The sequence below is a fragment of the Asterias amurensis genome, chromosome 13, assembly GCF_032118995.1.
Source record: "Asterias amurensis chromosome 13, ASM3211899v1".
NCBI classification, from domain to species: Eukaryota; Metazoa; Echinodermata; class Asteroidea; order Forcipulatida; family Asteriidae; genus Asterias; species Asterias amurensis.
This window is the reverse complement of record NC_092660.1, coordinates 11,011,878-11,039,074: the sequence shown is the minus strand read 5'-3', so window position 1 is coordinate 11,039,074 and position 27,197 is coordinate 11,011,878. Positions and strand designations below refer to the sequence as shown.

Genomic DNA, 27,197 nt, shown 5'->3' with positions numbered 1-27,197 from the left:
GTTTTTTAAAATCCTGTTAAACTCTTTTTAGCAACATGCTAAACCATAAAAAACCTTCAACTGTAAGGGTTTTATATGGTGGCACAATAATAACATTAATAATAATAATAACCGTATTTATAACGTGCCTTTTGCCTAAGGATACAAAGCGCCAGGTATTAGTACTGCAAGGAGTGGGGCGAATTTTGAGATATAAGACCTAATCCTTATAAGTACCATGTAATGATTTACAAGGTGCTGTAACGCAATATGCTGCCAATCCAGCCAGGAACACCGGTTGGAACCCGTCTCTTTTCGATAAGTGCACTGGGTTCTTTTACATGCATTTATACAACACATGGGACCAACGGCTTTACGTCCCATCCGAAGGACGAAGCAAGTGTTATGTGTCTTGCTTAAGGACACAAGTGTCACGGCTGGGGATTCGAACCCACAATTGTGTGCATGTGTAGGTATAGGCATACTCACAGCCGTTTTTTTTTACACACAAATATAACAAAGGTCCTTACAACATTGTGCTTAGTTAAACTAAGTCTCCACAAAGGGCTTCTTTAAAGAAGTCCCCACAACTCTTAACTGAAAAACAAATTCCCAACAAATATGTGTGCAAAAGTATTTTTTTTGTACTATGTCACCACTCACCACGATTTCATATCGCAGGAAAGTGAGAATTAAATGGTAACATCTGGGAATCAGAGACCAAAATGGGGCAATAAATATTTGTCATGGGGGGGGGGGTGAGGTCAGATGAATTGTGTCAATAATAGAACTGTTTTCAACTCTTTTTCTCAGCATCCATTTTTGCTTAGTGCAAACATTTGTTCATGCTGTTTTCCTCCAAAAAAAATTAACTGTCCGAAGTTGGTGTTTTGGTTGTCTAAAGCTGGTGTACATGGTAGTTATATTCTCAGCTTTGATATCCCTGTGGTCCCTAGGTTCAAATTCCCATCTGGCCCCTGCCATTGATTGTACAACATTTTTGTGAAAGAACTTTGAGAACTGAACTTGTCCTAAGTCATTAAGATTAATCCTAAGTTAGGAAGAGTTTGGTGAAATTTATTGCAGGTTTCCTCGGGCTTAAGAGCTACAGTGAAAGAGTAGGGGATAACCCTGCACTCGTTTACAGGTTTCCTCAGGCTTACTAACTAAAGTGATAAGGTTCACTTATGAGGCATCGTTGGTTCCCTGACCCAAAGAGCATAATTAAAGTATAATAATAACAAATCAGGACTAACAAATGTGTCTATATTTTTGAACCCTGTGGTAATCAATTCAGACTCGGCTTAATCTGGGTTTTTTTACACCTGTAAAAATTTTGCAACTGAACAGTTTGGGCATTTTGTTTTTTTTAGCGTTCAGCAACTTTTGAGATCATTCCTGATTCTGTGCTTTTTCCGACATCATCATTGCCAAAGCATTGCATTTTCTTAAATCAGCGACAAAATCATTGCTTAAAGTTTAAAACCCATGACGTCATGATCCACATGAGAGCAGTCTTTAAAAAGTGCTTGAGGCTAATTTTCATAAAAAAACTTTAAAGCACAGCAAAATCTTGCTCAGCAGGAAAGTGTTACCTGCCAAAGTACATCTATTCTACATTAATTGTGAACTTGTAAATTTTGCTGTGCAGAAAATCTGCTAAGAAACAGCACACATAATCATTTCTCTCTCTTAATTGCTTTGAGGTCAAGTGGTGAAGTTAAACTTTGTTGTCATGACATCATTTTATGCAAATTTGTGCTGTTTACAGGAAAGAGAGTTTCAAGATGGTGCCAGCTCACAAGTTACTAAAGAGGTCTGACACTGTTTGAATAATTGAATAATTGAATAATTGATTGAATCCCTGAACACTGCAGTGGTTGGCTAATCCATACCTGGCACATGAATATTCAGTTCTTATTATTTGCATTGCATCTCATTATAACAACCTATACATTGTGATTTGAAAGTCCAAATCTGTTCTATTGGGGTTTCGTATGGCTTCCTGTCTTCAATTAATTCCTGTTTGCCGTTGACACTTTTGTCTTTGCTCCAAATTAATGGTTTTTTATTTGCTAAAAGTGCTGAAAATGTATTTTAAAAGCATGAGAACTCGATAGTATTTTGTTTAAAAAAGTTAATTTGTTTATAATTTTTTGTTTAGCCTAATAGTTGACTGTGCCTTCTTTTTTTGTGCAATGTATTTCATTTCGAAACTCGTTTTCGAATCCGGATTTTAAAGAAAACAATTTTCTTAATTTAGGAAAATAACTGCATGGGAATAGTTAAGTAACTCCCTCTGTTGCCCCCCCCCCCTCCACCCCTTGCAACACCCCCATATGCTGACTTCCTACATGTATGCCACCTACACTGTCAACCCCATTTCCTTAATATATGGCTCTTTCATAACAAGTTTGGGTTGTAACTATGGCCTAAAATTAAAAATAGTGTCTAACATGATATAATACCTTGTGACTTAAAGGTTCTATGTAACTTTTGTAGGACAAAATACACAATGTCCACAGATTTACACTAAACTTACACGGTTTGAAGATAATGATAGTAGAAGCTTCCCTGAAACAACTACGTGCTGAGGTGCTGTAGTTTTTGGGAAATGAGTAAAACAATGTCATGAAAATTATTTTAATCATTTACAAACATATTTTCATGACATTGTCATACTCATTTCTCAAAAACTACAGCACCTCAGTAAGTAATATTTGAAGGGAAGCTTTCCACTATCGTTATCTTCAAACCCTGTAAGTTTAATGTAAATCTATGGACATTTTGAAAAAGTACCCAAATCCTTTAACAATAAAAAAGTTGAGTTCTTGAAATGCTCCAGAAATGTTTGCACCTAATCTGGTTGTTTTCCATGGAGACTTTTTGGGACACTAGGTGGCAGCAGACTTACCAGGTTGTTTTCAGAAATGTGCGCATCTATGCGCTTTCCACTAGTGCCCTGTTCATTGGGCCTATAATATTTCTGTAATCTTTCTCAGCTCCCTGAGGAGTATACAGCACTGGTCTGCCTAGGCGCTCCAAAGGCTTTTATATCAACCTCTACCCTCGTAGGTATCCATTTACACCCCAGGGTGAAGAGAAGCAATTATAGAAGGGCATCTTGCTCAAGGACACAAGTGTCACGACCGGGATTCGAACCCACACCCATGATACCCTTCCATGAACCATTAGGTGGTATCTGCTGCCATTCTTTTTTCCCTCAAAGTCGACCATCGGCATCAAGACTTTGCACCAAACAACGCATTTGCCTAATATGTCTTATTGTACTAACACAGTTTGATGAGCTTTGACATACTGGGAATTATTTTCTTGGAGAAAATAACTTGCATGTTGTAGGAATGTTTGACTAGGCTTTTTGTTGGTTGTTCCCCTTAACCGCCCATTAATGCACCCCTTTAAACTCCCATCCCCCTCCTCACCAACCCCCTTCAAATTCTAGTGGAAAGACTGATTGCATGGTGTGGCATAGTAGACAAAATAATTACCATTTATGACTGTTCACCTGATTGATTGTAAAATTATGTCAAAAAAATAGAAATATTCTCACCATTGCACGAATTCAAAACATTCATGATTTATTTTATATCCCAAGTAGATCTTTGTCATTTAGAGGGAAAACTATCCACAAAATGATTGTATTCTGGCATTCACTAAGAGACCATTTTTGCATACAGTAGCTGTGAAAGGCCCGTTTGAAGTGATTCGTGCGGTGCGTCGATCGCTGATCGGCCAGCGTCTTCAGCAAGTAGACACTGATGCCTCGTAGAAAGCACTGATGCCTCGTGCAATAGTCAGGCATGATACTCTTCCAACTTTGGTCCGTTTTGCTTTTTTTACCCTCGAAAAGATCAGTTAAACTATTATTCATAAATACCTCAGACAGTTTCGCTATTCCTATTGGTGTAGAGCGCGTCACATGGGTGTGTATAAACCTTTCTTTATGACTGGTAAAAAGTGTTAATTCATGGGCGTGACACGCGACCCTGCACCTGTTCTTATAAGACAGTTTCTTCATTCCTATTGGTCGAGAGCAACGGCTGAAACAGTTGTGCCACATGGCGCGATACGGGCGACGCGCACAGCATTCCCTTTTTAAGGAGTTGTTTACCTGAGGGCAGCGGAGGGCTTTACCATTTCATAGCTGGAGGGGTGTTTCGTTGAAAGAAATCATTGAACAATTATAAATCTTGCATTTATTTTACTTTTTGACCCAAAAGTGTTGATGTTTTTTTTTACCAAAAAGGTGTTTATGAATGGGAATCAAAGTGTCTAATCGGTTTTCGAGTAGTGGTTTAAACCCGCCGAGGCCTGGTTCTTCGATAATTTACCTCCACTTCGTCCCGATAAAATTATCAAGAACCAGAGGCCTTGTTGGGATTAAAGCACTAGTTAAAAACCTCTTCACCACACATTGATTCCCTTATTTAATAAGGCCTGAAAAGTCTGATAGAGCCTACACCTTATGTTCATACATGTACTGGTCAGCCCTTGTACACGATAACATTTTCCTACTTTTGATCAAGGACCCAATATCATACTTGAATAGTGCAAAAAGGATTTAACGAAACTATGCATGCTGAATATGTACCAAAATGCACACTTAGAGGAACACGTTGCCTTGGATCGGTCGAGTTGGTTTTTGAAAAGCGTTTGTTATAATATGCATATGGGTAGAAAGATGCTGTAAAAGTAGAATACAATGATCCACACAAACATGCCTCGAAATTGCATGGTTTTCCTTTTACCTCGTCGACTAACACGGTCGGCCATTTATGGGAGTCAAATTTTTGACTCCCATAAATGGCCGACCGTGTTAGTTCGCACAGTAAAAGGAAAACCAAGCTATTTCGAGGCAAACTTGTGTGGATCATTGTACTCTACTTTTAAATTATCTTTCCAACCATATGCATTTTATAACAAACGGTTACAAACGGTTTTTTTATAGACCAACTCGTCCGATCCAAGGCAACGTGTTCCTTTAACGACGTAGGCCATGACACGATGTGACTTATGAATGCCACATGACCTCCAACCATGGAGGTAGAAATTCTACCTCCATGCTCCAACCCTTCAATCAATTAATGACAAGAATCTACTTGTGCATTAAATAACACCTTGTACTAAGACAATATCCCAATGGACACCTATGAGCCCAATCTAAACATCTACGCGGCTACTTTGAGTTAAGGCTTATGTTAAAGCCATTGGACACTTTCGGTAAACAGAATTGTCCAAAGGCCCACACTTCGTGTATCACAACTTATATATAAAATAACAAACCTGTGAAAATTTAGGCTCAATCGGTCATCAGAGTCGGGAGAAAATAACGGGAAAACCCACCCTTGTTTCCGCACGTTTCGCCATGTCATGACATGTGTTTAAAACAAATCCGTAATTCTCGCTATTGAGAATTGATAATTGTTTTAATGTTTTCTCAAAAAGTAAAGTATTTCATGGAATAATATTTCAAGAGAAGTCTTCCACCATTACCTTCTGTAAACCCTGTAAGTTATTTGTAAATCTGTGCACTTTTTAATTTTTTTTTCCCTGTTCTGAAAGTGTATAATGGCTTTAAAGTAACCTGTCCATGCTTTTCAACACCATTGATCCAAGTCACATACATGTACAACCAACCTTCAGGCTTCATTCACCTCACATCTAGGTGACTTATCTAATTGATAGCCATACTTCTATCATAGAAATCCCTGTTTGGTACCCGGACTTCCTGACCATTTTTCTCAACCCTTATTCTTCATATTTGTTGTTGTTTTTGTTGACAGGGTTCGACTGCCAAGACTATCCTCCTTGTGATCTACATCTTGGGCGTGGTCACTATGGTGTTCTTCCTCCTTGTCAACTTTATTATTGCATAGGGAACCAGACCGATGGATGGGTGTACTAGCCTTAGGTTTCTTCAAGCGGTAGTAGCGGCTGCAAGAGAGACTAGTCCACTGAAGCAGATATAGAGCCATCAGATTAGAAGTTTTTTATAAGAAGATTTTCCATAAGTTTCATGCCTGCAACATGATGTGTCTCACATAGTCAACCTTTCAAAAACATTAGGATTTGCTACAATTCAACAACTCAAATTTCAAATGGGTGATGAGTTATAGTAACAAATATTTTTTTTTTTTTTCAAAAATAGTTGATTAACATTTTAGAGAAGATATTGTATTATTTTTTTAACAAAAGAATTGTCTTCTTTCTCCACAGTTTTTTCAGCAGCTCTTTAGAACCTTGGTTCTTTTGGTTTGAAATATCTGAATATATATTGAGATTTGCTTTTAGGTACTTGTAATATATGCTTTTGAATAACAGTGAAACACAGACCACACACGCGTGATATAGATAGCAAGCTAACACTATTTCCGTGTTGGTGTTTTTTACAGTATAACAGCCTTTCAATGTTTTTTTTGCTGCACCAATATGCCTAGAGTTTTCTGATATGCAACTATAAAGTCTTAAGGAAAATAAGGACTCTGTTGAAGTGTGGCATATGACATGTATGAAGTTGTACATAAAACACAAATTTAAATAACTTTTCTACAAATTCTGCAATTGCATAGCTATGTAACTTTTGACAGGTGTCCCACGAACAAAGATATAGACAAAACAGGGAGACTGCCAACATAGCTCAGTTGGTAGTGCACTTTCTAAATGAAGTTTGTTAGGCCCCATTCCACTTTATGAAATGTTTGGATGTCACACCAAAATGAACCGTTTAAAATCTTGTGATACAGTTGGTTGTTAAATCACAATTAGAGCACTTTTTCAGCCGAGGTCTACAAAATATAATGCTGTGGAAATGCAGAAAAACAGTGCTTGAACGCTCACATTTTTTTTCTGTTTTAAGGACATCAAATTTTAGAAAATATACCTTTAAATTTGTTAGAAATTTATTGAAAATATTAGTACACTTTGTTGGTCGTGTAGTGGGGTGTCTATATTTCTGCTGAGTTTGATTTACTTTGTGTTTAGATAATGTACCATTTGTAACCTTATTCTGGTAAGCATAATTTTGTTGTGCTTAGCTACTTTTTGTTTGCCTAAGCTAGGCTTTTTCAAATTTGGTCCAGGTCAAGATTTTTCTTTATCTCTGTATATTTTGATGGGTAGTGCATGTTGAAATTTTAAGTGCATTATAAAAGAAATTGCTGAATAAGTGCCTGATTTATCAACATGTTTTTATCTTTTGCTCTCATTTAGTATGAATACATAATTTGCGCTAGTATTTTGCACATAAAAAAGTTTCTTCTAAAATTAAAAGGGCTTACTGTTTTTGAATCAAGATATGGTACAGCATTAATGCCTTGCTTTCTACTTCTATTACTTCTCTGTGAGTCAATATAGTGTATATATTTTTAATGATAAAACTGCTACTTGTACCATCGCTGACTGAAGATTAGGTACAACATTGCTAGTGTTGGCAAAACTGCTAATCAAGATAATGTGTAACTACTGTTTTTCTTTCTACTTTGATCAAAAGGTTCAGTGCTATTCCGGCTTGCAAAACCTGGCTTTGATTTTCAGGGCACAAAACAAGAGTTTTTAAAATAAGGGAATTAAAGGGTAGCGACGAGTTCTTAAACTGCGGTTTAAAACCGGCAGGATGGTGGCCGTGGGATAAAGGCGCGAGCCGAACTATGAAGTTCTAACTAAGAATATTTACCATTACACTGATGTGTGTTAGCACCGTATACTCAGTTCTTATCAAGTTCTGTGATCACAGGCATATTACTAGAATGGGATTCGCACCCTCGGCCTTTGCTAATTTAGAGCAGGGCCCAATTTCATGGCTCTGCTTACCGTAAGCACACTATCGGCGCTTACGGAAGCAGGGAATTCTGTGCTTACGGCAAGCGTATTTCACGGGTAAACGGCGAATTTTGGCTTCTGCGCGTGCGTACTCCACGTTACTAGGCATTCTACGCTTACAAGGCTAGCGCAGAAATTCGGCGCTTGCACATAAGCAGGGAATCGCGATCGTAAGCGCAGAATTCAGCGGTAAGCAGAGCCATGAAATTGGGCCAAATTAAAGGGTCAAACCAAATAGATGTAAATGTTCTATTTCTAACAAGCTCATCTCTAAACAACAACATCAGTACTAAGATTGAATTCGTAAATTTCAAATTGGTCTTAGCCAGTTATTTTTGGTACAGAAAACATTCAGATTTACCAAAGTTCCTGGTCATATTTTTCTTAAAGGAAGAATGGAATTGGTGATAGGAAAATATTTGCACTTTTAAATAATGTTACAATGTATTGGAAATCTTTTGTATTGTGTAGTTATAAGTGGCTTTGTACATGTACCATGCACAAATAATGATCAAACATGTTAGCCTTGCTCAAGGCAGTCGCATTGTTCGCTCTGAAAAGACGCCGCTGTAAACCCACCCGTATACCCTGTGCGTGGTGCGTGCGATCACACCGCATGACCCACCAGTATACACACTGTCGCATCGTACGACTACTGTGCACACAAGTCATCCGCACTCGTACCACTAACCGCATGTCGGGTCTGTAACTTCCGAGTTTAATGTGTTTCATGAAAAAATGTCCACTAGTGGAAAAAAATGGGGGGGCTCTCGGATATGCTAGTATGCAGCTCATGAATATGTATATCTTTCGTCAGACCTATCAGACAACACAGGATGTGAGGCAAATGAATTATTCATATATCATGACCTTTTATTTGGACCCTATCATGCTCGCTGAGCGTCCATGCTGGTGGTGTGTGATGTAAACATGTCTCGTCTTTCGCGGGCATTATGGTAATGAGCTGACCGTGGGAACTCTTCGCATATTATAGTAATGAGGTCAGTGGCTTCAACACAGACCCTACATGTACAAGGCTGTCGGCCTGACGGCCGACGCATTGGGATAGTGTACGGGGGCTTCGTGTCGTGCAATGTTACGCACAGTGAATACGATTGGGTTTTTACAATGTATACAGCGGCGGTGTTTTTTCGGAGTGAATAATTCGACTGCCTTGAGCAAGGCTACATACATGTATAAATTTCTTTGTATTGGTTGTGGTTTCTATTCTAATTTGCATTATGTATGATTAATAAATACCTTGGACGGTTTCAAGTCTCTGATTGGTCAAAACCCAGTCACAGGGGGGTGTATTAACCAGCGGTATAAAGACCGGCTTTGGAAAATAGAATTAAGTGGCCCCTAAATCAGCATACATTTTGTAAAACTAGTTTGTGCGCTGCATGCACTGTATAGTATCGCATGCTTATTTATATTCATGTTAGTTTCATTGCAACTTCGCGCACTTGCGCGTATGCGTTGACAATGTATCAATTTTGAGATATCAGGTGTTCGCGTATAAACTCATTTGTCCATAATATGGTCTTGTTTACAGCGACATGCTGCATGGACCCTGAGCTCATGCGTTCGTTTTAACGCACAAAGGATAGCTATCGTCCAATCATTTGCCTCCTTTGAACCCAGTGAAGGCGCTATAAACAGACCATTATTTAAAAGAGTCACAGGTCTCAAAGATCAGAAATGTGATTAATGCACGAAAGAGATGGGAACCATCTGAAGCTCAAATATGTCCCCTGAACATGTCTGGAAGTATCGCCGAGAGAAAAGTCACACAATTTTAGCCGCTTAATGAGTTAGAAAGGTATTTAGTAATGGGAATAACAGTGCGAGGACCTGGTCTTCACTGTGTGGTAATGACCAGTTGGTGGCTGGCGCTGTTAACCATAGCGCACAATACACCCGAGTGTGACCTCTTAGTTGTTAATATAAATTGATTGGTTAATTACTATTATGTATTTTCAATAACTAATTTACATGCAACCCATTCCTTGAACCCAGATTCAAAGTAAAAACACACACAACGTTCTCCTATAAATCAATAATTTTAATTTTCCATGAATTTCTTACATACACAATTCAATAACTTTATTTGTTAGATAACTTTATAGGAATCACACTTTGTTCCTCTTGAAGTGTAGGGGAGGTGAATAAGGGGCAGACAATACCACCATTGTCTTCTCCCAGACATCACACAATAGGAGGGCGGGGCTAATGTTCACATTTTTGAGTAGGCTTTAATCATTTCATATTAATTTCTGCAGCTACACATACTCATACTTCAATATGTCTCTTATAGTCATATTTATTTCTGGACTTAATTAAACTTAAGAAATATTTTACTTCCTTTTTGCCTGTACAGTTGAGTTGTTTACCTTAACCCCAAATCCTCCCGCCAAAAACAAATAACAATAATAATAAATACTACTTCTAATATAATCCATGAAAACCAACATCCAGATTTTCATTTTGGGGGAATTTTGCAGAAGCAATGCTGGAAAAATACAAATTTTCTTGAAGAAAAATAAGCAGGATACCAGTCATATACAAGGGTCATGGTATTTTGGCTGGTAACCTTTTGAAATGAGCCATTCTGGTGCATGTCATTGGAGTTATTTTAAAATATTATCAGTTTCATGGTCCAAATTCTGCACAGCCAAACTTAGAATTTCTTCTATGGTGATAAAATCTTTCATGGTTAGTTTGTGGCATTTTAGTTCTTGTGTGGACTCACTGCTTAGAGAGAGGTATTGGCCAACAATGTGAACATATGTAGTCCTTTCAACTGTTTGGGTGAGTTTTTACATGAAGTCATTCTGCGCCATTTTGTTTGTATGGACTCAGCAGCAAAGCCATTTTGAGCACATAAATACAAAAACTGCAAGTTTCAAACCTGCCTTATTAAAGTTGCATTTGTGCAGTAAAGACAAGACAAGATTTCTACAGTACTTCGAACTCGGCATCCAAACCAAAGTGTCCTAGCCATTTCCAATTTGTTCTAGCCATTTCCAATTTGCTATTTTTTGTCCACAGCAAAACAATCTTCTGTAATGTTGGAACTATCAGGGCCCAATTTCACAGAACTGCATAAACAGCAAATAATGTATTTTTAAATGTCTGCTAAGCAGAAATGAGCAGGATACCACTAACAAATTGTACTTGTGACATGATAGTTTAACTGGTAACCTCATTTTGGTAAACATATTTGTGTTGTGCTTGGCTACTTTTTGTGCTTATTTAAGCAGGTTTTTAAAATTAACATACTTAAACTGATTACCAGTTAATGAATTGAAGTCGCTATTAATGAATCTCTTTAAAAATGCAGCTTCTACAATGCTGTTTTATTCTGTGAAGATCGGTAAACTATTGCGTTATACTTATACCGTTATACATTAATAACCTGTCACATTAGTGCAAGGAGTATCTTGATTTACCAAAACATATCTCGCAAGAAAGTGCTCCACTCAAATCTTGGCATGTACGTTTTTTTTGTACATCTTGGCTAATTTAAGTCGGATACAATGTTTTGACAACTTAAAAACTTGCGCACTGTTTCAGCACCGACACAACGATAAATATGAATACCTAGTTTTTTTTTACAGAAAGATTTCCGTATCCTGCCACCCGCTTCCACTCATTTTTACCAATACAAAAATCTTATTTGAAAAAGTTAATTAGACTGTTAAATACTAATTTATTTCATAACAAATGAAAAAGAGGAGGCAGGATACAGACATTTTACATACTATCAAGGGGCGTTACAAACCTAATGCATGTCAAATGTGGACTGCCCATAAAATGTTAGCTCTTACAAATGTCTATAAACCTTGTACATACATTAGTCTCACTAGCAACCCGTTCAAGCAAACCAGTCAGGGTGCACTGATTTGGCTGGAAATGTCTATCAAATGTGACCCTAGTTACTTAAATTCTGGTAATGAGTTGTGTCTGTCTGTGAATGGGATGATGAACCTGCTACACTAACTGCAGGGCAGGATGGCCACCCTAAAATTTTGAGCAGGCTCAAAGTTCTGGAGCCTGTCCATGAAGTTTGTAAACAGTTTGTAAAAATTTGCTACTACGTCCACTCCATTTAAACACAGTTTCAGCCCCCCTAGGCTACATTTTTTTTTTAGAACGTAGTGAGAAAGATTACAGTGTGATGGGGCTTTAAGTAGTTTATGGTTGAGTTTGTGGTTTATTACCTGATATTCTCAATAGGTTATAACATTAATACTCGAACATTACTAAGCGTTTTCAGAGATCTCTGCAGCTGCTGCTTTACACATATTGTATTTGTTGGGGGGGGGGGGGGGTAACAGGTTTAGAACGGGGTCCCTTCTATATCACATAAATAAGGGATTCTTTAACAATACAATGCAGCAGGGAACTCGAGGATTGCAGAGATGATGTGCTTAACCATTTAGACTGGACAGTAGTGGCTGCAAGCCACTTGTACCACAATGCTCCTGGCGGTCGCTCACGGCCACAAGATGCAACACTTGTCCGATTTTACCCATGTTAACATAAAATTGCTATCTCAGAAACAAAGCAAAATATCTTTTTACTTCGAACCTTTAGTTACAAAATCTACACCACATGTATTTGCCATGTGCCCTGGGCCTGTGACATGATTGGTCTCCCATGGGTCAAGTTTAGCGTCATGAATCACCAGTAGTTTGAGCCTCATTGAAAAATGTTTTTAAGCTACAATATAAAAATCAGTTAACCAAAATGGCACAGATACATGTGTAAAGGCATTTCATGGAACACATCTACATGGGTTATAAAATGATAATACGCTTTATTCTCATTTGGTTACCAACGAACCTGAATAGCGACTTTCCCATCTTGAATAACTTTCAACTACTGCCTGGAAATGTTTGACGTGGACAGAGCGAGTAAACTCATAAAACAAAATTAACAGGATATGCATAGAGGAAGTGAGGGGGGGGGGGGGGGTTGCTCTCAGCTTAATAAATCAACAAGCTCCTGGCTGGCTGACCTAGGCAGTGTTGGGTTACCAGAGAGCCCGTCTCCCTGGTGCCCTGGTATATGTGAGTTATTTATAGATTGGCTGTCTACTGGTGCAGCCTGCTGTTCAGCTGTTGGTGGTGGTGTTGTTTGTTGTGGTGGTGGTGGTGGATTTTGTTGTTGCTGTTGCTGTTGTTGTTGTTGTTGTTTACGGGCAGCTTCTTCCTGTGCAGCTTTGATCCGTTGCTGAAGAGGGTTGTCAAATATCCAGCACTCGCCATCTTCATGAAAATGCTGCAAGAGTGAAAAAAAGAGATGATTGGATTTGCAATCACTTTATAAATCCACTGATAATTTGGAAAGACTAGTTTGAGGAGAATTCTTGCTCTCAGGAAAGTCTTTTAGTTTGTAAAAGGAGATTAAGGATTTAACCTTTTTTTTTTTTACAATTCAACATTCTTTTTCTCATTCATTGATGAGTAGGATTTGAAACTTTGCATGGTGGAAATATGATATGGAAAGGTTTTTGGTAACACTGTGATCTCTAAATGAGTTGGGGTGATTCTGAAAAGATCGCTGATTTCAACTCGACACTTCGATCAGTATGCTCTGATCGTCTTCATTGATGGTTAAACCATTACATGATGATGCTATTTAAAAGGAGTAGGTCTCATACTTCAAAACGCAGTCTCACACACAAACCTTGCAGGAAAAAAATAAATGAGCATCACTGAGTAACGTACTTTTTAATTTTTTTATTTTGTTTTATGCAAGTCGCCCAAAACAAGGCTAAAAGCCACTCTAGGTTAAGGGCTACAAGGAAGAAAACATAGACATGCAGAAACTAAGTGGAGCTGAAGGTAGGAATTGACATTCCACTTATAAGATGGAAGATTATAGGATGAAGGGAAACATGCACCAGGCAAGGAGTTCCAAAGAGATGCAGTACGAGGGAAAAAGCTACTGGAGTAGCTCTTTGTGATTGCCAAAGAAGCCACTATTATTGTTATTGTTCCACTGTGACTTCAAGCTCGAACTTTAACCCCTTGAACTGACCTTGGTCTGCCATTTGTCCCCCGTCTCTTTTCGTTCTTTAGCCTCTTGGCGTTGTCGTTCCTCTAGGAAGCGTTTGGATTCTGTTGCCTTATCGATGTTGTGGGTCTTGAGGTAGTGCGTCACGTCCTTCCATAATCTGGTACAACACAAAAAACCAAACATTTTTATCCCAATGAAATTATTGCAATTCTGTTATCATAGTTTATTTCTTGTGTTTCAACTTCTTGTGGTAAAACCAGCCCCTTACCTTTAACTCCCCCCCCACACTTCCCATTTTAGCACAAGTTTTTCTTCCACCAGAAACCCAATTTTAATAGTGATTTATTTTTCATCAGGACTTGCCATTTTAACAGTGATTCATCTTCCATCAAGACTCCCTCGTTTAATAGTGATTTATCTTCAAACGAGACTCTCTCTGTTTTTACTAATTCATCTACCATCAGGACTCCCCGTTTTAGTAGTGATTTATTTTCCATCAGGACTCCCTGTTTTATAACGGATTCATCTTCCATCAAGACTCCCCATTTTAGTAGTTATTTATCTTCAATCGAGACTCCCTTTTTTTTTTAACTGATTCATCTTCCATCAGGACTCCTTGTTTTAAAACCGATTCATATTTCATCAGGACTCCCCGTTTGAATAGTGATTCATCTTTCATCAGGACTTCAACAAACTTCAATAATTTGTCTCCATTTGCTTACCTTTTGGACTCGTACTCTCCCTGTTTCTCAACAGGCATTGTTCTCTTCTTGTTCACTTTCATGTTTGAGGTGTCGGCAAAGACTTCCGTTTGCTGTGAATCATAACAACGAATACCAGTCACTTTCTCATTATTCATTTGTAAAAAGATCGGGACCCAATTTCATAAAGCCTGTAAGCACAAACCCTTGTTAAACACAGACAGGTTAGCTAAATAGAAACTGGTAACCAGCCAGAAGTCCTTAAAGTTTATAGTGTTGTGACTGGTGCCCTAACCATTTTTTGCCTAGCATAAAAATTTGCTAAGCAGTTTCTGCTCAACAGTTGCTTTATGCATGGGCCAATTTAATGGCAATGACATTGGGCCCAGGTTTCTCAGAATGTTTTCCTCATCTACAAATTATATCAATGAGTTTAACTTATTGGATGATTACGGATGACTAGTTTCGGGCAGAGAGATTGAGCACTTACCCCATTAGCATACTTGGCCATCATGACTCCGTTCCATTCTCCAGAAATAGTCAGGAAAGGCTTACGGTCTGAGACATGCCTGTAAAAGAAAAGTGCATCAAAGAACGGAAATTTCCTGATATACTGTAATTTCCTGCAAATAAGACACTCCTTATCTGACTTTCAAAGATCCCCCCAAAAATCACTGCGTCCTGGCTCCAGGTGTGCCTTGTCTGATGTCGGTTAAGTTAATTTTGGTGACCACGTCTGCTTGAAATCTTACATTTATACTGTAAAATAATATCTTCATTTTGTCCAAGGAAATCCTGACCACATTACTTTAAAGTTTAATGTTTCTCAAAATCATTTTTAATACCGAAAGCTGCTGTAGGCTTCAAACCAAAAGTTTTTGATGCCTTTAGTTTTAAAGGATTCGGGTACTTTTTCAAAATGTCCATAGATTTACATTAAACTTACAGTGTTTGAAGATAATGATAGTGGAAAGCTTCCCTTCAAATATTACTTACTGAGGTGCTGTAGTTTTTGAGAAATGAGTAAAACAATGTAATGAAAATACGTTTGTAAATGATTAAAATAATTTTCGTCTCATGAGATGAAAAATTTTTTCATGACATTGTTTTACTCATTTCCCAAAACCTACAGCATCTCAGCACGTAATATTTTCAGGGAAGCTTTCTACTATCATTATCTTCAAACTGTGTAAGTTTAGTGTAAATCTGTGGACATTGTGTTTTTTGTCCTACAAAAGTTACATAGACCCTTTAAGAGTGGGTACTAAACATATATACTTGAGACACGACATCACATTGATATTAAGGCTGATGTTTCCTGATGTCTTCACTTTGAATGCCATAACTACTTCTAAGAACCGGCGATTCTCACAAATAATCCCAGCAGGTAACTTACGCGATATCTGCCGTGACGCGGTTGCGCTTCCCGCCGTAGAACGGTTTGGTAAGGAAGGTGATGGTTGCCGTGAAGCCCGTCTTGGCACAGTTGATAACACACTTGCCGCCCATCTCAAACCATGGGACAGTGAGGATAGAGCGACCGTAGCCGTTCGGGAATGTCATGATGTATTCTTCATCATGCTTGAGGTCAGACACACAAGCTGAAACAAAATATACAACAAAAAAGTTCTAGAAACTCCAGTTTTGGTTCTAGTTTTATTTCTGATGATATTTGGCCCTTGGGGGAAAAAAAGTAGAAACATTTTAGAGATAGTCATTACATGGTGTTACCGCAAACCTTTCTATATCGTATTTCCACCATGCAAAGTTTCAAATCCTACTAGAAACATTTTATCGAGTGAAAGGGCTGACTTACATGTACGCATGGTGTAGGCTTTCATAGACTTTTCACACTACTTAATTACAAATTTGCTGGGGTTTTTTTCTGTGGTTAGCAGCCAAAATTCAATAAAGTTTACACCGTTGTTACTGTGCCCGGCTCATATTTTGCTTAGCATAAACGAAGCAGTATTTTCAGGCCATTAACAATAAATGTATTTAGAGCGTTTTCAGCTGTTGTTTTTTAAAATTTCATTCACAAGTATACTTTTTTACCACATGATGTTGTACAGTTCGTTTTTTGCGCCGATGAAGTTCAAGTAATTTGGGGTCTTGTGCTTGGTCAGTTTACCTTGACCGACGTTCTCAACGCCGATGGAAAGACCCAGGAACTTTGATTTGGTCCATATATGGGCGTTGATGGACATCTGCTTGTTGTAGTGTTCTGCATAGAAAGCCGATACTGAGAAGAAGAAAACAAACAATGATAATGACATTTTAAATTTATCATATTACACAATCTCCTCAAGTGAGATAAACTGTCTCCATACTTCACTGGTAACAAACTCATATTATATCACTGGCTTTTGTGCTCAGTGTTCCCTATTGAAACAAATTTTCTTTGTGCTGCAGCAGCCATTTTTATTGAGCAGTTGGGCCCCATGTTTGACCTCTTGATTATCGATTATTCATGACTCTGGCTGCAACCATTCATAAGCTATTAAGACCCTTGATCCTTAAGGGTACCTAAGGCCTTCATAGGTCCAACCATAGGTTAGGATTCGAGGTCTTCCCTAAATAGTGGCTTCTTATATAGTGCTCAAATCCATCACTTGATGCTCATGACGCTACAACATTCAGTATTTTTCCTGCAAGGTATGTAGGACTACATTATGAAGTATGAGACCTATTCCTTTTATATAGTATCATGTATCTATTCACAAGGTGCTGTGGCAATATGCAGCCAATCAAACTAGGAACAGTGGGGTGAACGCCTTCTCTTTATGATAAGTGCACTGGGTTCTTTTACGTGCATTACACAACACCAGAGACCTATATGGCTTTATACATCCAACCCGAAAAATAATGGTCTTGCTTTAAAGGACACAAGTTTCATGACAGGGACTCAAACCAACACTCTGCTGATCAGAAACACCAGAGTTTGAGTACGGTGCTCTTATATGATGCTGTGAAACTCAACAGCTGCTTGAGGTTCAAACCTACAACCTTCTGAATGCAAGTCATTCAGTCTGGTGCCTTGACATGAAACCATGAGACTTACTAGGAGGGTGGTGGGACACTTGTTCAGCTATGAACGACACTTGGTCCTTAGATGCCCAGGGAACAGGTCCTTCAGCACCTACAGTCTGACAGAGGAAAAGGTCATACCTAATATTAATACGGTACAAAATGGAACCAAAATAATCCTCAGTACTGGCCAGATTTAGATGTTCAGCTCACAAACTGCTCGTAGAAACAAGAAGATACATGTACATCGGTTAAGAATGAAATCATGTATTTTTCCTGCAGTAAAATATAAATTCACTTTGTATGTGTTGTTGTGTGATGTAAAGTATACTTCGAGAAAACCATTGCACATGTACATGTACATGTATGATGTTACTAGATAGAGACAAATTAAATTTGTGTTTAAAGCCATTGGGCACTTTCGTTGTCCAAAGGCCCACACTTCGTGTATCACAACTTATATATAAAATAACAAACCTGTGAAAATTTAGGCTCAATTGGTCATCAGAGTCGGGAGAAAATAACGGGAAAACCCACCCTTGTTTCCGCACGTTTCGCCGTGTCATGACATGTGTTTACTATACTGTAATCTGTATATTCTTGATGTCGAGCATTGATAATTGTTTTAATGTTTTCTCAAAAAGTAAAGCATTTCATGGAATAATATTTCAAGAGAAGTCTTTTACCCTTTCCTTCTGTAAACCCTGTAAGTTATTTGTAAATCTATGAACTTTTATTTTTTTTCTGTTCCGAAGGTGTATAATGGCTTTAATGACCTCAGAGGAATAAATATTGTGTATTGCTCAGCCAGTTATGTCTGTATGTCAAGTATGTCTGCTAAGTTTGAGTAAATTATTTATTCAAATAAAGAATTTAACATTGATGCCTTTTGCTCCTCAGTCCTGACATAAATCGTAATTTGTATTATTTTTTATATATTGTTCCAACCCTTCCCCAGGGTAATGGGGGTATGTTCTTTTTTTAAATACAACAAGAAATCAAACCAAATCAATTTTCACAGCTCTTTGGCTTTTGTCTTGGCATACATTAGGTGCAGGCTTTGCCTTTAACTTTTTAGGTGGATTTTATTGTTGCATCGGATATTCTATCTGTATGTTGTTGGACTCTCACGCATTCAGGAATATTATACACATATTGACTGGCAATGAGGTAACTAGTGTTCGTCTATTCCCCCGAGGGACTTTGAGTGACAAGAAGAGCGACCTATTTCCCGAGGCCTTCGGCCTCGGGAAATAGGTCGCTCTTCTGGTCACTCACAGCCCGAGGGGGAATAGACGTACACTAGTTACCAAATTATGCCAGTCAATAAGTGTTTTATAACACAGCTCGGTCTTATGGTCAAATAAGAACAGAAATCTGGAAAAGAAAGGAAGTTTTATAGTTGCTGTTCACGGTTCAAGTCAAGAGAGGGCGCTGTAACCGGGCACCCGCAAAACACGCGCGCGCGATCACTAGACTATATTAGTTCATCCCACATGACCGTGTTTCAGCCAACCAGAATACAGAACAAGCAAGAGGTGTGTTATAACTAAGAGTAGTATCTAAGAGTAACACCACAAAGAATTTGATCAAAGCAAACACAAACCTCTTTGCTGTTGCTCTGTCCATTTTCCGTACCCAGATCCCACCAGCACCGCAGCGTTTCGCCCAGGATGGGATTATACGGCTTCTTGGCTACAGAGCCTTTACGACCCGCGTGGAACGCAGACATAAACCACTTGACAACTTGAACGATCCTCTCCTTCGGACTCTCTAAATCTGAGATACTGTGAAGGTAAGAAACAAGTGATGTAAAATTCAGGAGTTGAAGAAAATAGCTTAACCCTCCTACTGTTTGACCAATCAATATTATATTTGGTTGTGTGTTTTTAATGGATGTGTATTTTTCCCCCTTTAAATTTTATCGTCCTATTTAAAAACGTTTTTTGTAGTCTTTAAAATGTATGTGTGCTTGGATCTAGTGCTTTTTTAAATGAATGTGCAATGTTTTTCTGTGTAAATTTTTAATATTTTATCTTAAGTTCACTTCTATAGATTGTTATTAGCTGGGATCCATGGGAGATCAGCGAGTTTTTCTTACTGAATGGATTTCCCAGGATAAACAATAAATAAATAAATAAATAAATAAATAAATAAATATTATCCACTGTGGTTTTGAATGGTTTATAGTAGATGTTGGACTCAAAAGAAGAAGACACAACCCATGCTGCTGATTGGTTAAGAATGGTTGATGGCAAATTTTTTATGAAAATAACGAAAGTATATTCATATAGCAATAACAAAAGTAGATTCATATATTTAACAGATTTTTTAAAACTTTATACTCACGTAGCAAAGATTTCAGGGTGGGCTAAGAAGTCTCCGTACATCTCAAGTAGAGATCGTCTCTCTAGAATGAACGTCGGTAGGACTACCTTGGTCAGGTCCATCCCGAGCCGTACTTGGGACAGGAGGTGGGAGATAACGCTACCGTGTGCCTCACAATCAATCACTGTCGGAGGAATCCAAGCAAATTCATTGTTCATTATTGTATAGTTCATATCCTATATTATTTGTTAACCTTAATTGGTATTATACATTTTGTTCCTCGTTTTATAAACTAATATTACAACCAGATGTGGGGAGGCAGGTCTGTAGACCACAGCAATTACTTTGCTTTTGTTTCTCACAGCCCATATGGAAGTAATTTTTAATGTATTGTTTCGTTGAATTAGCTGAATAAATAGTAATAATAATAATAATAAATGAAGATGAAGTACGCTTCTGCTCACAAAACTTTACAATTTGCACAGTCAGTTTCCCTTTGTGGTTGACTACTTGAAATTTGAAAGAAAAAGTTGGATCTGGCTTGAAAAGGTGATCCCTCTACCGTCGCTTCCCAAGTTGTATCGTTAAAGGGGTGAAAAAAAGGTTGAATGGCTTCTGACTGGCAACCCAAAACAAAGATATTGACAAAAAAGAGGGAGACGCTAACATAAGGGATAGATGCTCAGTTGGTAAATCTTGCAATTCTGCTCTTTTGTTTCATTTTTGTTTTCGCATTTCAGTCTACACTCCTCCTAAAAGGGATAAGTTTACTAGTTGTATTAACTTCTTATTGTTGTTGTTGTTGTTGTTGTTTGTTTTTTGGATGAGTTGTTTACACTTACTCTCTTCCTCTGAATCTTCTTGATACATCATGGACGGATAATTATTGGGGTTGAATATTTCTTCTGCTTCTGCTTCCGCGTGGTCTTCGATCGGCAACCTGGATTGAGGAGATCTGGGGATCAGACAAAATAATGATTATTTGTTGTTGGGAATAGACCTTGATAATAGATAGTGCATCTTTGCTTTTTGGACATGTTGGAGTACATAACTCTCATCTTTGTGTATTCAGTTTGGGGTAACACCATTGTGCTTTATCTACTTTGTTGTTCTAATTATTGGCTTATTTATTATACTGACATGGAGTTAATTCTGGAATTCAGGAGACTACTTTAAACTCTGAAATTGGGCCCACGGCTGAGGTACGAATCATGAGTGCCTAACTCTATGTTCTCACATGATGACATCAAATCCCAGAACTAATTATGAGAACCTCTGTTGTCTTTCCTTTGTCTTGTCAGGGTTTCATTGTTGCAACAATATTTTCAAAGGAAAACGATTACTCAAGAAGCTCCAAAAATTTAGGGAAAAAAAATACAGAGGGTGAGCAGGGAAATCTATTGATGTGAAGTGGTTTTTAACCATTAAAGGCAGTGGCCACTATTGGTAATTGTCAAAGACTAGCCTTCACAGTTGGTGTATCTCAACATACGCATAAAATAACAAACCTGTGAAAATTTGAGCTCAATCGGTCATCGAAGTAAGTTGCGACATAATAATGAAAGAAGAATAACCCTTGTCACACAAAGTTGTGTGCGTTTAGATGGTTGATTTCGAGACCTCAAGTTCTAAATCTGAGGTCTTGAAATCAAATTGGTGAAAAATTACTTCTTTCTCGAAAACTATGGCACTTCAGAGGGAGCCGTTTCTCACAATGTTTTATACCACCCACCTCTCCCCATTACTCGTCACCAAGTGCCAAGAAAGGTTTTATGGCAATAATTATTTTGAGTTATTACCAAAAGTGTCCACTGTCTTTAAGAGACCGATTATTTCTGTATAATCATCACCATACACCCAGACTTTGCTAATCGTGTTGACCTTTTGCACCGTTATTTTCAGGAAAAATATAAGGACAATTTCTAAGGATCAGAAAAACATGATTTTGTTTTAGAATTGTACCTTCTATGTTAAACGGGAAACATTGTAAAATATCAATTCGGTCCCACAAATTTTCTTCGACCCTCTTATTTGAGCAAAAGTTGGTCAAGTATTGTGGACTTTTGCTGCCGCTTGGGCATTTTGGTTCAAGACGCTTGCGGCCGCTGTGGTCTCTAAGGGTTAAGGAAACTCATGAGTGTGTGTAAAGAAGTTTCTGGCTCTCTCACTTGAGGATTCTTTCTTACCCTAAGTCTAAGTCAGGAAACTCGTCCGCGTCAAAAAAGTCTTCATCATCACTGCTGGAATAAGACAATGCTGGGATGTGTTCAGTTCTTGGTATAACCTGGATGGGTCTTGGAGATGGAGCGAGGTTACCGGAGGAATTCTCCTCAAAACATTCTGCTGCCGAGTCGACGCTGCCGGAGGAGGCGTGGTTTGGCTCCGAGTCTTGACGTGTTACTGTGTTTTAGCAGAAGAAATGTTAAAAGTTAGTCTGGTCCTCTGTAATTATCCACAAAGACGGGAACTGTTGTTACAGACCTTATGGCTTCATTGGATACAATAATTTCATTGGATAAACGTGCAGTGACTTTGTCATGAGCTTTCCATTTCTGTGTTGTGATTGGTCTGCTCCAAAGTGACGTGTTTGTCAGCTACAACATCAGCAGAAATTTCTGTTCAACCGTCTGCTGCTGCGCGCATGTACAATTTTTTGTAGTTAATGATGTTTTATTCACAGTGTAAAGCTGAAATTCGTTGTCTACAAATTTCCGCTGTGTGAATAGATGAGAAAGCTAAAGGCTGGTATCTGGTGTTTTATACCAGCCTCAGAGTGCGTAGTCAGATGTTTAGGCTAGATTCAAGTGAGCTTAAGAAAGCATAACTTTTGTACCAGCATCCGTTTTAATAGACCATACCAAATAACCCCTTTGTTGCTATGAAAATCGCCATATTGTATGGCAGGGTATTTCTCACCTGTGTTTTCCAAGGGCTCTTGGATGTTTTCGGAGGACGGAACGGGCTCATTGTTTATGTCGTCATAGTGAGTTGTGTCGTTCTCGTCTTGTACAAAGCCATTCACTGGGTTCACAGCGTTCTTAAAGGAGACAAGATGGAGAGTGTTAGAAATTGTACTAAGATCCTGTCCCAAATCCTGTGCACTATTAAGGGGTCTTTCAGAATTGTCAATGTTTTAAGATTTGTTTTATCTCAAAATTGTTGGTGTGTTGGTCAAAAGAAAATAGCTAAAAATCAAAATTTATTTTTTTTTCTTTTCAAAATATTATATATATAAATCACCAAATAAGAAGGGGAGATGGCCTTGGCTTTCGATCAAAACCAGACCTTCTACGGAGGCATAAACTATATAATATATATATATTTACAAACGAAAAGGAAGAAGACAAAATATCCAGCTGGCTAAGATTGTCAGTTTCATTCCTAATGAAACTACAAAGTAAAAGTTGTTTTTTAAGCCAGGAAAAGTCATTTAAAGGAACGTTACAGAAATGGTAAGAAACAAAAACCATGAAGATCACAGATACATAAAACTTACACGGTCTATTGATGATGATAGTTGAAAACATCCCTTGAAATATTTCTGTCTGAAATGTCATATTTGATGAGAAATATATAATCTAACTTCGCGTTTGGAGTTTATCTCTCAGTGAGCGTTTTATTCCTTTTTTATTTTGGCATCGATGCAATGCAAAATTTGTAATCAGTTTCTCACTATTTTCTCGTGACCCAGATGGCTGATCGATCACAAACTTCTACAGGTTTGTCAGCTTATGTATATGGTGGATTACATAAAGTGCTTACATTGCCAGCAACTGTTTTGTTAGCAAAAAACAATTCTGTAATGTTCATTTAAGCTACTGATGTTAGAGTTCTTTGATATAAAGTATCTGGTTCATTTGAGGCATGAAGCCATTTCAAAATCGAAATTTTGGGTGAGTGGGTGGATGGGTAAAAATAATTTCGAAAGTGAAATCAACATTTTTCAACATTGACTATTCTGAATAGCCACTAAGAGGTGTATTGATGCTTTCAGGCACTGGTATGCATGCATTTCACTTGTCATGCTCAAACAGCTCAAGGCTCGAAATTGAGTATGGATCGCGGGCTTGTGATTTTACCGTAAATCTAGTAAACTTTCAACCATACAATGTTGGCTGTCTTGCTCTTTTTCAACTGAATAGTGTTCATGGTGACCACACTATGCTCTGCCGGGTGTGTGTGCAGTGACCCAGGAAGCAACTTAAATTTGTCACTAGTTGCACAATCATGTTAAATATTTGGTTTGCGTTTCTGTTGTGTTTTGGGTTTTTCCCTTCTCATATTGTGACTTTGGCAAACAAAGGTTCTGGTCCAGTATCTGAGCAACAAGCCCTGAGGTCGTCGTGTTCCTTCAAAATTCGAGCCTCCAGAGAACAGTCATAGAGAATTGCTTTAAGATTTTAAAAAGTCCCATCAGATAATTTGTATGAGAAGCCTATAGGATGCTATAGAATCCAATTCTTATTATGAAAAAAAAGTACGGAAAAGAGTAGTTTTAGCATTAGCCCTAAACCAATGTGTGAGCATACCAATGTTTGGTTGAGCATTAAAGAATGACTGTATTTAAGTGTAATACTCCTGTAGATCAACAACTCCAAAGGGACGGGTTTGTAGAGAAGTTAATGTACACAAAATAAATGGTTGAATGGCTTCTGACTGGTATCCCGAATGAAGATTTTGACAACAATAGGGAGACAGCTGACAGCCGGTATAACTCTGGCAATATCTTGTTGGGCCCCCGGCCCCCATTCTATTATGGTTTTCATTGCTCGGTCTCTCCGCTTCAAGTCGGGGTTAACAACAATTTGCGGGGACACAGGGAAGGGAGGGTGTGATTAGTGTCACATATATTTTTCAAAATGTACACGTTTGAAAAGATGTTTTAAAGAAGGTTTTCATTCATGTTGGCAAAGCAAGAACAATTCTTCAAATATTTACTTGGGCTACACTGTGCTTAGTTGTTTGAAAAAATTTACAGAAAATGTCATCTACATGTAGGAGTTAAATTTGTTTGACAAAACTATTGAAAACATCAAAAACACACAAACCCACAAACACACACACACACACAAAAAAAAAAAAAAAAAGGGAAAAAAAACCTCCCTCCCCCATCCGCAAAAAGAAAAGGACGATCACTTTTGAATCCTCCTCCTCCAGTTAATTTTATTTTCTACTACAGGGAACATTATCTCTTGGGCAGAGATTTCTGGAGGTCGCAGGTTGAAGTCCCGCTCTAGTCAATATTTTTGTGTTCGCAAATAAATGTACACCAAACAAACTTTTCACCAGACAGTAATCAACAAATTAAGTTCATTCAGGAAAGACACAACAAATAATACTTGGGATTTGTTGAATAAGAGGGATAGATAAAGACTAAAATAAAAACATTTACACTTCACATCAAAATAGTTTCAGGGAATAATATGAACCCGTTCATAAATTCACACAGGCCAAAAAAGAAATGAATGAAATTATAAAAAGCATGAATACTTCAAGCAAGCTGGTGGATTAGCATTAAACATTTATGAGGTGCAGTAAGAAGCTGTTTTCAACTCATGCCCCTTATGCATGCTGTGTACATCCACATAAAAAAGTAGTCCATTCTAACCACATTTCTTCCATCAAGTTTGATTGAAAATTGTATAGATCCAGAAATGTTGTTGATTTAATCAAAGTCTCAAGTTTGCCTTAAATTTACCACAAAATTTGAGACTTTACAAATCAGAGTTATTGCCAACATTCTGGAGTGGCTGTGTCCACCACAGGACGAATAATCCAGTGATTGGAAAACAATCTGAGAAACACCTCTTCCAGAAACTTTTCTTAGATCGAAATGTTTTCAAACGCCCCTCTCCAAAACCACCTTCTTTTAAAGGGAATCGTTGCCCAAAATGTTATCCGAGTAGGTTTTTACATGTATGGTCGTTAGGTTTTGGAGTAATTCCCTTTAATCAAACTTAATGTGATCCCCTCATTTCAGTTCTTAGTTTCAGCTTCGTTGTTTCTTTTTACTCTCAAAAACTTGATACAGATTATGGTCCAATGAATGAGCTACAGGGATTGGGTTGGGTTGCATGTGCACCTTAGTAACGTACAATGACATGGTGTATTCATGTACTCACATTGACTCTCTTAACAGGCCATGTAATGGTGGACTGTGTACATGTAATAATCATGAAAAGAGAATGACAATCGATGTGAATGAGACAGCAAGTACCATCTGAAAGGTCCGTAAAAAAATGTTTTAACTCTCTAATTTTAACTCTCTAATAAAAGACTAACATTATTCTATTAAATTATATTCAATTTTTGTTTTTTACCCACATCACTGTGTGTTAGCACTGTATACTCAGTACGTTTTTTGACAAAGAAAATCACAGGCATAATTACTCGGGTGGGATTTGAACCCATGACCCTTGCAATTCTAGGGCAGTGTCTTACCAACTAGACCACAAAGACTGTCCGGTGGCTAGAGGCAGTTCGAATCCTATGTTAATATACTTTATCCCGATGCAAATTTAACATCTATTGAACCTATTAAATTGTTGCGGTACCTGCTGTTAACACATAAGATTCAAACTGCCTCTAGCCAGCCGACTAGCTCGGTGGTCAAGTGGTAGGCAATTGTTCTAGCAAAACAAAGGTTGTGGGTTCAAATCCCACCCGTGGAGTGATCTACCCATGGATTTTTTTTTTTTTACTGCTTTATACAGTACACAATACACATTGGTGATTGGGTGAAAAACAATTATAAATATGAGCTTAACAGTCAGAATAGACCACCAGACATTGTGGTTGAATGAAAAAAAAAAGTCTTAGGTTAGAATTCAGTAGACTCACAGACGACAAGTTTGTTGAGAAGTACACACAAAATGTGAAAAAAATAACGGCTGCGTTTGAGGTTGACTCACAAAGTCAGAATTCAGATAAAATTTTTTTTGTTTTTAGTTTGAATATTACTGTACAATTTTAATTACTCTAATAAAATAAGGATTTCCACCTACACCCATGCACATGATCAATATAAAACAAAACGGTAATATTCTCCTGAATACGATCAGACCAAACTGATCAATACGTTAAATTGTGTCAAACCACCACCTCGGAACCACCACTACTTAAAGGAATACGTTGCCTTGGATCGGACGAGTTGGTCTATAAAAAGCGATTGAAACTGCTTGTCATGAAATGCATAAAAGATGTTTCAAAAGTATAATATAATGATCTGCACAAGTATCACTCGAAATTGCACGGTTTTCTTTTTACGTTGCGAACTAACCTGGTCTGCCATTTAAG

At 37.9% G+C, this 27,197-nt stretch overlaps 2 protein-coding genes across 16 annotated transcripts in view; one reads left to right on the top strand and one right to left on the bottom strand.

Moving 5' to 3' along the window:
- The window catches only part of LOC139946604 (uncharacterized), a 53,556-nt gene extending 44,537 nt beyond the window's left edge, over positions 1 to 9,019 (top strand). For 7 of the 11 annotated variants that reach the window (XM_071944309.1, XM_071944311.1, XM_071944304.1 and 4 more), the window contains 2 exons: positions 1,751 to 1,795; positions 5,784 to 9,019. In XM_071944309.1, coding sequence (XP_071800410.1) covers positions 1,751 to 1,795; positions 5,784 to 5,876 — 138 coding nt within the window. In that variant the 3' untranslated portion in view covers positions 5,877 to 9,019. The remainder of the gene's footprint in view (positions 1 to 1,750; positions 1,796 to 5,783) is intronic. The other 4 variants (XM_071944310.1, XM_071944315.1, XM_071944312.1 and 1 more) reach the window with 1 other exon arrangement.
- Positions 6,579 to 27,197, bottom strand: part of LOC139946605 (oxysterol-binding protein-related protein 9-like) — a 45,582-nt gene continuing 24,963 nt past the window's right edge. For 4 of the 5 annotated variants that reach the window (XM_071944316.1, XM_071944318.1, XM_071944320.1 and 1 more), the window contains 13 exons: positions 26,024 to 26,056; positions 22,818 to 22,938; positions 22,088 to 22,301; positions 20,744 to 20,856; positions 19,923 to 20,085; positions 19,180 to 19,360; positions 17,608 to 17,692; positions 16,678 to 16,788; positions 15,943 to 16,147; positions 15,037 to 15,115; positions 14,568 to 14,659; positions 13,867 to 14,002; positions 6,579 to 13,104 (listed from right to left, as the gene is read on the bottom strand). In XM_071944316.1, coding sequence (XP_071800417.1) covers positions 12,805 to 13,104; positions 13,867 to 14,002; positions 14,568 to 14,659; positions 15,037 to 15,115; positions 15,943 to 16,147; positions 16,678 to 16,788; positions 17,608 to 17,692; positions 19,180 to 19,360; positions 19,923 to 20,085; positions 20,744 to 20,856; positions 22,088 to 22,301; positions 22,818 to 22,938; positions 26,024 to 26,056 — 1,833 coding nt within the window. In that variant the 3' untranslated portion in view covers positions 6,579 to 12,804. The remainder of the gene's footprint in view (positions 13,105 to 13,866; positions 14,003 to 14,567; positions 14,660 to 15,036; positions 15,116 to 15,942; positions 16,148 to 16,677; positions 16,789 to 17,607; positions 17,693 to 19,179; positions 19,361 to 19,922; positions 20,086 to 20,743; positions 20,857 to 22,087; positions 22,302 to 22,817; positions 22,939 to 26,023; positions 26,057 to 27,197) is intronic. The other variant, XM_071944317.1, reaches the window with a different exon arrangement.